A 12,297-nucleotide genomic window follows, 5' to 3' on the forward strand; every position below is an offset into this window, starting at 1 on the left:
ATATTCTTGGTTAGTTTTTCTCTTGGTACCACAGCCAAAACTGAATGCTTCCTAGAACGACTTGGTTAAAGATCAAGATGCATACAAAGATGCTAGAGGGCATGTCTGATTGATGTCATGGGCACATTCAGTGCCTGGCATCAGGAACCATCTATTGATGACCGTGGCCAGCTGAATGTTAAGTAGGAGTGGTGGCCACGTCTAGGCAGGCACACTGTGGTATCTAATCTCATGATGTCCTTGATGACTCCAAATGAGCAGAGGACAGAGAGCACCACTTGGACAGGTCAGGGTGGTGGCAAGGAGCACCTTAGTTGGAGAGAGGAAGAGATGGTTACAGGGATGGGGTCAGGATGTAGGCTGTGGAGATAGGCAATAGTCATCCTGGGCTGTTCTCATAGCCTAGATTAGTATCTGATGTGCACAGTCTCTCCATTCTGAGAACTGTGATTTCACATATAGAAACCAATAAGTCAAAATTCCACATTAAGATTCTTTTTTTTTAAAAAAACAACTTTTAAAACATTTTCTCTTTTAAGTAAAAAAAGAAAGAAGTTTGCTGTGTATGGCAGCCTTGCTGAAACCTGGAAGAAAGTTTTTACTATGGGAATGCTGAAGCACTAATACATTTTACAGTGAAAACGTGCGCATCTTAGAAATGATAATTCTACAAAATTCTCTAGTTCTAATCTGCCCTCTATAGGAACTGACATTGTGCTTTTCTTAACACATACTGCTTTTCTATACAAAACACTTGCCCTTTAACCTTCAGATCAAATACCAGAAATACCTAAAATACCAGAAATGCAGCAAGCTTTTGAGGTGTTGGGAATTGCTGGTTGCTAAAATCCCTTTTTCAATTACTGTATGAACAACCCTTGCTTTTTATTACCAGGCTGGATTGCTTCTGTACACAGCTAAGTTGCCTGAAGCATGGAAACTTGGACTTCTTCATCTGACCTGCTCTGGAAGCCTCAAGGCACAAGCTGCCAGTTCTGCTTCTACAGAACAGCTTTCACACTGCTCCCCTTTCAGCAGTACTACCTGTTCCCACTTCTGCACAGGACACCTAGTACGCACTAGATCTTGGGGAGAAGCTTCTTCACAAGGCCAGACAGAAGGCACCGCCCAGACACCTGTCTCTGCCTGGCATCTATCTACTCTGCTGGCCACCTGGCCCAGTTCCTAAATGAAGGCAATCTCTAAAATGCTTTTCTACCTTTAGCTTTTACTTTTGCAGTAATTCCACCCTATACTATATGCATATTCAACACAAGCAACAACTACAAAGACCTCTGCTTTAATTTGTTTACATAATGATAAAACACCAAAAATACTACATCTATAGACTTATATCTACTAATCATAATAAAAATGCATGCAGCTTACTTGGGGGTTTCATCTAACTTTTAATTTCAAGACCATGATAATGAACCTCAAATGCAAGCCCTAGTAAATCTGCCTTCAGTTGTACTTTCACAGGACTAGTGTGACTCAGAAATAAATAATATACATGAATAATAATAGAAATAATTTATGCAAATGTAGAACAACTTGAAAAAAATTCTCCACCTGCTAAGTGCTGTATCTAGGTTGCTATTAATTCCAAATACTAATACATTTATTAATGGTCACTGGAAAATAAATGAATAAAAAGTAAGTAAGGAGCTATAACTTACATGTGTATATGATTGCAAACAAAGGCCAAGAGTGAAAAGACATGGTACACTTGCGGGTTCAAAAAATGCACTACTGTTGGACCAATTTTAAGTATTCAAAGACTTAACGGTCAAACTCAGAGTTGCTGGTGACCACAGAAGTATTGTTAGCTAATACATGTTATTCATTTCATAAAATTTAAGATTAGAAATTTTCAAGTAAGGGGTCCAAGGTACCATCAGAATTTTGACCTAAACACAGAGGGAATTTGACTAAAAACCAGTCTGAAATTAAATACTGGTGTTGTTTTGTGTTTACTGATTAGTGCTAAAGTCACAATTCTTTTCAGTCAATATACAGCTATATATCTCCTTTAGGAAAATCTACTTTTGATTCCAAACTTCTAAAGTAGAGAAGGGATTGATTTTTTTCTTTTCTTTCTTTTTTTTTGATGGGTGTGATCAGATTATTCACACAAAAGATTCCTCTCAACAGGAAAGCCCCCTCTTACAGGAGATAATTTACTTACATGCCTGTAATTACTTGAAGGGTGGAGGAGGGGGAGAAAAATTGGAAACTAAAGAGGAACTTTTGCCAACTGAAGATGGAGTAAAAAATAAACAACTTTTCAAAACAACTTTTCCAGGAATCTCCTTTGCCATCATAAATGTAGAATGACAGAAAAAAAAAAAAAGAAATAAAAAGCATTTCCTGCAATTATACATCTTCTCTTAAAAAAAAAAAAAAGGCTGAGCTTACAACTTGAGATGACTTGGTAGAGCTTCGCAGAGAGCAGCTTCTACCGCATCCCTTCATACCCGAACGTTCGGAGAATTATGTTGTACTTATTTATGCACAGAAGACACCCGTTGACTTCCTGCGTCATTTTACCTCCTTAGATTGCAGAACGGATGCCTCTGAGACAGCAGCAGAGCCGGGACCTCGGGCGGTCTCCCGCCTGGTGGGTCTCGGGCAGCTCCGCCCCCTGCCACTCTCCTGCTGAGGGGCGGGGCGCCGCGCCCGGAAGGCGTCCAGGTGCGGATCAAGTTGGGAACGCCAGCCAGTGGCGTTCGCTCCGGCCCAGGTAACAGACCTGGGTTTGAAGTGGACCTTTCTGGGGGCTTAAATTGGGCTCCCCTTCGGTGAGGGCTGAGGGTGCACGGGGTCATGATTTCTTAGAACTTTGACAGTTCCTAGTGTGTGTGTGTGTGTGTGTGTGTGTGTGTGTGTGGCATTTTGATTCAGTGTGAATCACCGAGATTTTCTCGCCTGCCTCTCTGGAGGAAAGCAGGTACCACTGAGTTTCTGACATTCAAGAGTGAGTACACGGCCTATTGTACTGTGCTACAGAAAATGAAGAATACTGTCATTTCCTTCCTCCTAAATTTTGTTAATCATTTCCAGGGGAGGGGCAAGAGGAAAATGGGTCTCTGAGCTGAAACGTAAATTAAAACAAACATATCATGAATGCTAAAAACCTTTAAAAGTGGAGAAACCAGAGATGTGGAGAGTTGCTAAATTATGCTCATATACCTAGACAATAGCTAAGAGTTAGAATTTCTTAGGAATTTGCATTCGTCATTATACAAGTGTAAAATTTACCAGGTCTTTTAGCATTTTAGTGCTGTTTCAGTATAGCAATTCTTTAGAAAAGATTTTGTCTATTTAATTATTGATGCACTACTTATTTTGCTCATCTGATTTTTAAATTAGAATTTTAAAGTGAAATCAGTGTCAAAAGGTCACCATGGTAGAGGATGTGAAACCAGTAGACTGGGGTGTTGGTGTTTTAACTGGGGCTTCTTGATTAAATTTTATACTCCTAACAAAACTATTCTGTTCACAAAATGAGAGTTGCCTTTTTAATAAGTGAGTCTGCCCAAAGTAGAAAAGTGAGGTAACTAGGTACCTCAAAAAAAAAAAGTGTCCTGAATAAAAGTGACTAGGCTTTCTTGACTCAACTTAAGATCAAAATAGGCATAAAGTCATCTAGCACAATTAATTTTCAGACAATCGTTCAGAACCTAGATAAACGACTAAAGTATCTTAAGTTACAGAACATTATGAACACTATTAATTATATTGAGGAACAAGTGCTAGGCAGAAGTTAAAGATGTGCAGAAAAAAAGAATAAAGTCCTTAGAACTACCTCTTCAGACTTGGCCAGATTTTTATTTTTTGAAAGCGCCACCTTGTGGAACACTCTGTAATAAAACAGAAGAGTCCAGCTCTTAGGACTGTGAATTAACAGACCTTTTTTAAAAGTTTTTTTTTTTTTTTAAACTACTTTTCATACCTACCATTAAAAATAAACAAAAAACTACCTTCAATTCCTACAACATTAACTTTAAATTTCTGTAATAGTATTTCAATAGATGCTGGGGGGCGGGGCGGGAAAGCGTGTACTTTCAAGTAGCTCTTTCTTCTTAAAGGCCAGAGCACCAGGATCAAGGAAACCAAGATTCTAATGGAAGTCCATTTATTAATCTAAACTAACTCCCCGAGAATACCAGCAAACCAGTAAATGCAAAATACTTTGAAAAGCTGGTACTCCACATAAAAAACAAAAACAAAACAAAACAAAAACTAATTGAGAAAAAAACATTAAGAGTATCATTTTCCTCCTACTTCTACAGTTCTGTTATTTACAAAGGTCAGAAGACAGAGAAGGCTAAAGGAATAGATTTGGCTTATTTTCTAAAAAAGAACAAGTTAGAAATGCTTGAGATATAAGTATGTATCAAAATTGGACTAAAATTTTTGATAATAATGAAGTCAGTAAGGAATGAAAATGCTATTTTCTCATGCTTTTGAGGAAATACCATTACTATTTTCCCCAGGATTTACATTGCTTTCAGGCTTTGGTAGTCTCAAGAAGTTTTTTGGAGAAGGCATATGCACTTAATGTATTAATGTACATGATAAAGATTTACAATTTTTCAAAAGTCCCACTGGCATAGGAAACACATGCCTTAAAAATGTTTTTTTTTTTTAAACAGTGAATACTCTAAGGCATATGTTAATTTATGCCTGGGATAGCTTTTCCATAAGATTTGTTTTTTGAACATGTCAAGTCCATAGTTTTCCAGGTGATTTTAATATCAATTCTTACAATATACTTGAGGATAGAAAAATATATGCTACAAAATATATGTAACTTTGAAACTACCCTTTGAATATGTGCAGTTTCTTCAGGATTTCCTCTATTCACTGTCCAATGTTTCATAAATAATTTTTAAAGATTTAGAAGTCATGCCACAAAAAAGAAGTCATGCCACATCTTTATTCTTATGTCACAACATAAAACGTGCATTCTTTTGAATTCTATCAATATGTTCCTAGAGCCAATTATGCAACAAAAGTTTGTATTTGGAAAATAAAATGTAAGACACTCTCATGTGCTTATCATAAAAATAGTCAAGTTGTCACTTAAAAGAAAAGCAATTCTTTGAACATAAGAATTTTAATATGCTTATGATATCATGAAGTTCACATGATTTAATTTCCACAATGGAATGAGAATTGCATTACTGACTTTAATTAGGCACCACTTTAAAGAGAGGCAGCTATTGTTATTAAAAAATCAATTTAAATACATAATTTAAAGTTCAAAATGTTTGGTACTATTGTTTTTTTTCAACAAAATGGATAGTACTTTGTTCTAGAATCAAACTATATATTTTTCTATTAAAAGGAACACATTTTCTTTAAGATCTTAACATCTGTGCATTCTGAAATTTTTATTTGTACTGGAAACTAACATGCCGAGATTCTACTCTTAGTTGAATAATTTTAAACTATTTTTAGTAAATCAATCACCTGGGGCTAAATGAAAAACCTGCCATTCACAGTGTGTGCTTCCTGAGGGAAAAATCTGAGAATACAGGGGGCTGAAATGGCCCCAAGCTTTCTTCCAGAGAGGCTCTTTCTCTTTGAGTTTCCAGCCTCTTCAGAGGGACAAAGTGGGAGGCTCCAACCCAATGAGTTCTTACAAGCTCTCAGGAATTATGTTCTTGAGCTTAGGTTACCCTTTGCCATGAGATAGCTTATGATAAACAGATATGTTTCTTTTTCTTCTTTTTTTTTATACTGAGGTTGTTATAACTCCATATAACAGCCCACAAGGCCTGGGCCACCAGAACCAAGCCCCAAAGAGAAGCTATCAGGCACATACATATGCACATTAGTTCTAGTATATACTCAAACGAGATTTAAAATCTGATACTTTTTCTTGCCATAAGCTTCTTTCTTGGGGCAGTATGATCTTTTCAGTTAAACACTGCCTAGCTTTTGGGAAAGAAGTCTGAAGCCATGTTACAGAAGAATAAGCGATATTCACTAGGTTCTTATTCTACTGTATGCTTCAAAAAGGGCCCTAATGGCAAAGCTGCTCATGGGGTACCTGGGGTTTAGAAGTGGTGAGCCTGGGTGTAAAGACATACAACAAGAGAATCATTGCCTAAGTGCAACCACCATGGCAATGGGAGAACTATGAGACTTAACTGAGTTTGTGAAGCTGAGATGCCCTTTCATTCTGTGCCACCAGAGGGTGATGGGCAAAGCATCTAGTGCCAAAATGTGTTAGAATTTTTCTTTACAAACATTAATTATAAATAAGCCCAAAGCAGATGCTAGAAATAAAAACTGAGCTCACCAACTTATTTAAAATTCTAAAAATGCTGAAAAATTCCAGTTCAGAACAGCTGCATTTTTCTTGAGGGAACCACTGAAAAAACTTTTGCAAAAGCAAAGAGTCAAGTTATGTTCACTTTAACACATGGATACCAACCAAGAAAAGGTCATGGTGAATCAGAGCAGTGAATTTTAAAATTAAATTTCTAGGCCCCAGGAAAAAAAAAATGTCTTTTGTCTTTTGAACCTCAATCAAAGGCAGAACTAATTTCCAGGTAAGACTTAGAATATACCTTGCTCAGAAAGCTCCTAGATTCATTATATCTCAAGCATTTAAAGTGGTGACAGCACATCAGGAAGGAAGTATAAAACATGCTTAGCCCATCTTTTTTACCTTGCGTTAGAAAACATTCCTGTTCCTAAAGCTACTGAACTAGAACAATGTTAAACAATGTATGTTTTAGAAAAGAACAGTTCTATCCCCAAAAAGCTTTTGAGAAGAAACATCTCCTAAATGTTCTTCTTGTTCAGGAATTATGTTCTTAAGCTTAGGTTATCATTACCCTTTGCTATGAGATAACAATATGAAGCTGGGAAGAATTCAGTGAGCTTGATAATGCATAAGCATCATTTGAAACACTTTCTACTGAGCAAAGCAATGGCCAGTCCTTGAAAAGCCTAACTCTCAACATAATCTAGCTGTTTGTTGCATGTACTCAAACAGTACTCAAACAGTCAGAAAGCACAGAAAGCTGAACTTCTTCAAAGACACTTTCTGTGTCTTCTGGTTACTCAAGTTCTCTCAGCACCAAACTACAGAGAAGGCAGAGGTGGTATGGGATACAAAGGATGAGAGAGAAAGCATCTCGAGAAAAAGTAGAGCTGTTTATAATGCCCAGGTCAGGCTGGTCCTGCAGACAGCAGGAGTGAGCACAAGGCACTGGAAACAAGCATGGCCTGGAGGAGGGAGACAAAGATTATTTAGAATATTAACAGCTAGCTCTAAAAAAGAGTTAAAGACATTCCCTCAGAAATTACACTAAGCATAAATTCTACAAAAATGTAAAACATTAAGTAACAGTTTATAGTAATCTGTGTGCTGGTGACAGAGTGGAACAAGTATCCTATTCATTGCTTAGGTAACTCAAGCAGATGCCAGGTAGGAAGACTGCATCAAGAACATATGGGGCCCTGTTAGGATTGCAGAATCAAGGCCATAAACCATAATCTGAAGCTGCCTATTTATGAAAGGTTCATTGAAAGCAAGCAAGCAGGTGGTGCATGGAACAGCTTTGGCATCTGTTATGAGTTATGAAATGGGAGCAATATATATGAGAGGTGCTGGGAGATAGATAAGATGGACACTTTGCAAATAAGGCAGTGCATAGTGAAAAGTACAGTGTAATAGATACAGAAAAGTTAAATGGTATCTCTGTCCCTGGTCAGAGAGAACTACTCTCCAAATCCAAACAGGAAACAGTTTTGACAAATTCCTAAAAACAAAAACTAAGTAAAAACGAAAACCGAAAAAGAAGTCAAGACATTTCAAACCAGAAAATAAAGGTTTTCTCTAGTTTTTTTTTTAACCTATTCGAAGTACAATCCCTAAATCTATAGCAAGTAATAAAAAGCTTATATTTTCAAAAGAAACAGTAAAGCATGATACTATATAGAAGGTTAAAACAGACTTACAACAAGTAAATTCAGTTTCAAAAGAGTAAATAGAATGCATGCTTTAAAAAACAGGTCTCTTAAAGGATATTAGAATTTTTGTCTTCCTTTTTGCTGTGTGTCTAAAACTTCATCTTTAACTGCTAACAAATTTACTCCTTTTGGCCAGAACAGAAATGCTGAGGACATAGACTCAACTTTCTAATTTGAGAAGATCATTCTGGTGAATCACCTTCAGTGGACAGCGCCTGGAATTTATCGGTCACCTTGAGTCTTTAAAATTCAATTATTCTTGTTGTTTACAAAAAGTAACACTTTAAGAGATCACAGAATCTCTCTTACACACATGTACACACACACTCAAAAGTACCAAATCAGGCCCAGCAGCTGCAGAGAGGTTACATCATAACTCAGCTGTGCCTGGATCACCCACTTCACACTGGCAGCATTCAAGGTTAGAAATATGAAATGGCAGCACAATTGGTCAGCAGCTTCTCTTCTTCTGGAATTTTTCCAGGTTCTTGAAATAAACAGACAGACAAATGAATGAACATAAAGCTGCAATCACTCTTGCATTGATTCCAAAACAGTAAACTAGGCGATTTCCTTGAAGAAGCAGAACCCATCCAGAAGATGGCAGCTGGAAGGCCTCCAGACAGTGACCTTCAATAACTCTGCTCAGGGGGACCCATCAGCCACTAAGGGTATTCTCCAGATGATCAGCTCAAGATAGCCAGGGGGACCTTAGGCTGTATTCAGCTCTGAGGGGTTCTGGCTGGGCGGCAGGTGGGAATCCAGGTTCTCCTTGCACCTCTCCAGGTCTTGGAAGTATGGGTGAGACAGGGCACTGTAGGCAGATATTCTTTTGGCTGGATTAAATGTCAGGCACTTCTGAAATAAAGAAAAAGAAATTGACAGATATAAAACATCAGTGTAAATAATATGCTTTACGTAGTTATTCCTCTATTCACTGTCATGTATTAAGTATATCTATAATAAGAATGAATATTTATTTCAAGGAACACTACATAATATAAGGACAGTACTTTACTTGTATATGCCCCTAATGCATAAATTGCCCTGAAGGAAAAGACAACATCCTTTGGTTGTCTGTGGTATGTTGCTTACCTATGGTTTCTCTCCAGACTACTCCAGATTCCTTAAAAAATGGAGGTGTAGCTCAGTGGAAGAGTGCTTGTTAGCTTGTTTGATCCCCAGCACTCCCAAAGTTAATATTATATTTGTAGTATGTATATAGCCTTACTTACGCTGAGATTCTTCTAGAAAACTTAGTTCTATAGCCAGGGACTTCACCCTATCACCTTTCCTTGGCCCAGGGTTTGTCAATGTGCAGATAACAAATGAGGTGCCCTACTTAGGTGTAAAGGGTAATTACTGAACAAGGTGGTGGAGGTGTAAAAGGTAATTACTGAACAAGCCCCCATTAGTGGAGGGGTTCAAACCTAGGTCTCTATTACTTGCCCTAGGACTGCATCACCCAGGGGAAGGATGCCCTCTTTCTAACTCTCAGCAAGATGCCCCATGGGTTAGCAGCATCCCTTCAAGGAACCCATAAGATTCAAGTCAAGTCACTAAAGTCTATTCCAGGTGGACGATTCAAGCACAGGAGTACTATAGCAAATGAGCTGGTCCTTGCACTTAAGTAGTACCTGGTCTGAGTCAAATGGTCTGGTCAGTTTGGCTAGGCAACTGAGGTAGAAGGTAAAAGGAGGGATAGGTGAACCTCTGCTCCCAAACTGTCAACCAAGTCCCCAATGTCAGTCTCATTTCCACTTTAATCACATGTAATCTTGTTCCTCCACTCCTTTCTCCTTTCACCAAGCTGAGCACCTACCTGGTGACAAGCACTAATTACTATGAGTAGGACCTGCCCATTGTCCCAGGAGCCACAGGCCACAAAGAAGCATACCATTTGAGGCAACGCCCACTGAAGGGAACTGGGCCTCTATAATGCCTATAAATTTCAAGACCTCTATGTAATCCAAAGACTTAATATTTTTATGGTTATGCAGACTTTCCCACTCATTTGGGGTTCCTGCTCACAGTCCTCATTATGTTCTGACTAGATTACGGACCCCATTAATAGTTGAAAACTACTGATCTTAAAGAAAGGCACATATAGGCTGGGGGTGTAGCCCAGTGGTAGACCATTTGCCTAGCATGTATGAGGCACTAGGTTCAATCCTTAGCACCACATAAAAAAATAAATGAATAATAAAATAAAGGTATTGTGTCCATCTATAACTAAAACTAATAAAAAGAAAGGTACATACAAATAGAAAATTCTATATAAAATTTCAGGCAAATTCTCTAGTCCCCTGAAATCTTTATTTATCCTAAACTTCCTATCAGTCTGCAGATGCCAGTTTCAGTTTTGGGTCTTCTGAAAAATCAAGAGCTAAATGGCAGGCAGAGAAAGGAGCTTGTAGATGGGGATATAGCTTGGTTGGTATATCCACATGCACAAGGCCCTGGGTTCAATATTCAGCACCACCGAAAAAAAAAAAAAAAAAAAGAGTACGATCCAGAAAGGAGCTTGTGTGTAGAATGGATTCACTGTCTCTAATAGACAACTTTAGAAAAGCTTTGCAAAGACTGCCCTTCCAAAGGACAGAAAAGCAGGGGCAAAGGTCTTGAGTCTGAGTCTCTCTTTCTGCAGTCCAAGGAGGAAAAGATAGGGCAATGGCATTAGGGGCGGGGGTGGGGGAAAGCAGTCCCCTAGGACATAGGAGAGAAGAGAAAAGCTTTGTGGGAATATGTATGAGATAGGAAGAGATGTCCCTAGAGGATTATCTGGGGGGAAGCCCTTTCCTGCAGCTGCACTGATAGTGTAAGAGCTGGGAAGAGAATGGAGGGAAGGAGAGCTCCTTACTCAAACAAGGGTGTATGTGAGAACTCCAAAGGGAACTCTTAATACATTCTGTCCTACAGAATTATAGTTAGAAAAGGGAGTTAAGTTCTATCACTGCTCTATTTCAGGAACAAGGCTGGCATGAGAATTAACTCAAAGATCTTGTGTAATAATATTGCTTCTGCACAAAAATTTAATTTCATTGCCAAATAACTACGTACAAAATGAGGTTTTAGAATCCTAACTTAGCCAAGACTCAAATACTGTGATAGACTGGATAATTTTTCGCATATACTCCCTTTCTTCTCTCTTCTCCCTCCAAAGGAGGGGTAATCCTTCCTCCATTTCAAGTTGGCCTTGGCTATGTAACTTGATTTGGATAACAGAATGTGGAAAGACGACTGTGGCAGGATGATTCTTCTAAGCCTAGGCCTTTGGGGGCACTGTATGTTCTCGCCTGCCTTCTGGGAGCATCTACCTACTGCCATAAGGAAAACATGCCCCAGGGAGCTGCTGCTTCTTGTGGAGAACACCTGCACTTGACCACAGCCTGAAGCAGATGTCTGAGACTCTTAATTCAGGAGGTAAAGGATATACCTGTTACTGACTGGGTTCTGTCACCAAGAGAAGCTCCTAATAGGTATACTCTTCTGTACCTATTTTTCTGGCCTTTGAATTCAGAAACTTAGGTATACCACCAAGTATTATGAGTTTGAGTCTCAAGGATTTTATATGTGCATGGCATGTTAAATACTTAAATCTTAAGAAATTGGTCCCAGAAGGAGTTTTGTTACTTGGTTCCTTTGGAAAAACATTCCACCAAGATGTTACTATTTATGAAAAGGACCTTAAAATGACAAACAAGTTACTTAAAGCAGCACGAACTTTAAACAAGGAAAGATAATATTTACTTCTAAACAAGTATATGCCCAAGCAAATCCAGACAGAAGCTTCTAAGGCTTCATTCAAAGATGGCAGATTTTATTCAGAGTGTGGATCAGAAGGATATTCCAGAATCAAAATCCACAAAACCCATGAAGAAACTGCAGCCAGCTGTGATGGCCGTAGCCCTTGCTGAACGGATTCTTGTGCCCAGAGCTCAGTATGAATAATACCAGCCCAGGGCACAGAACTGCATGAACTTACCAGAAGCAGGTCTTTGCCAAGTTCGTCGATATCTGATACAAACTTCTCAATAGGTTGAGCAGATTTGGAATGAAAAGCCTGCCTGGGAAGGGCAACGTCTCTAGGCCAGTCCTCTTCTCCTGGGAGTCCAATTACACTAGGAAAGAACACGTGAATGTGAGCATTAGCTGCTATGCCAAGTTGTTTCTTCACCAAATTGTAAAGAGAGCAAAAGCTCTTGAGATAGGCACTGGGGACAGAGATTCCCCAGGAGAAATTCACTTTATGACTATTTGTCTCTGCCCTACTGCAATATGGTGATCATCTAACAGGAGAGG

General features: G+C 38.7%; 1 protein-coding gene across 1 annotated transcript in view; it reads right to left on the reverse strand.

Annotated features, from left to right (window-relative positions):
* Positions 1-8,046: 8,046 nt before the first annotated feature.
* Positions 8,047-12,297, reverse strand: part of Cdk6 (cyclin dependent kinase 6) — a 205,718-nt gene continuing 201,467 nt past the window's right edge. The window contains exons 6-7 of the mRNA XM_076861099.2: positions 11,981-12,116; positions 8,047-8,853 (exon numbers count right to left, since the gene is read on the reverse strand). Of these exons, the coding sequence (XP_076717214.1) occupies positions 8,707-8,853; positions 11,981-12,116 (283 nt within the window). The 3' untranslated portion in view covers positions 8,047-8,706. The remainder of the gene's footprint in view (positions 8,854-11,980; positions 12,117-12,297) is intronic.

Source organism: Callospermophilus lateralis, chromosome 1 (assembly GCF_048772815.1).
Source record: "Callospermophilus lateralis isolate mCalLat2 chromosome 1, mCalLat2.hap1, whole genome shotgun sequence".
Lineage (NCBI taxonomy): Eukaryota > Metazoa > Chordata > Mammalia > Rodentia > Sciuridae > Callospermophilus > Callospermophilus lateralis.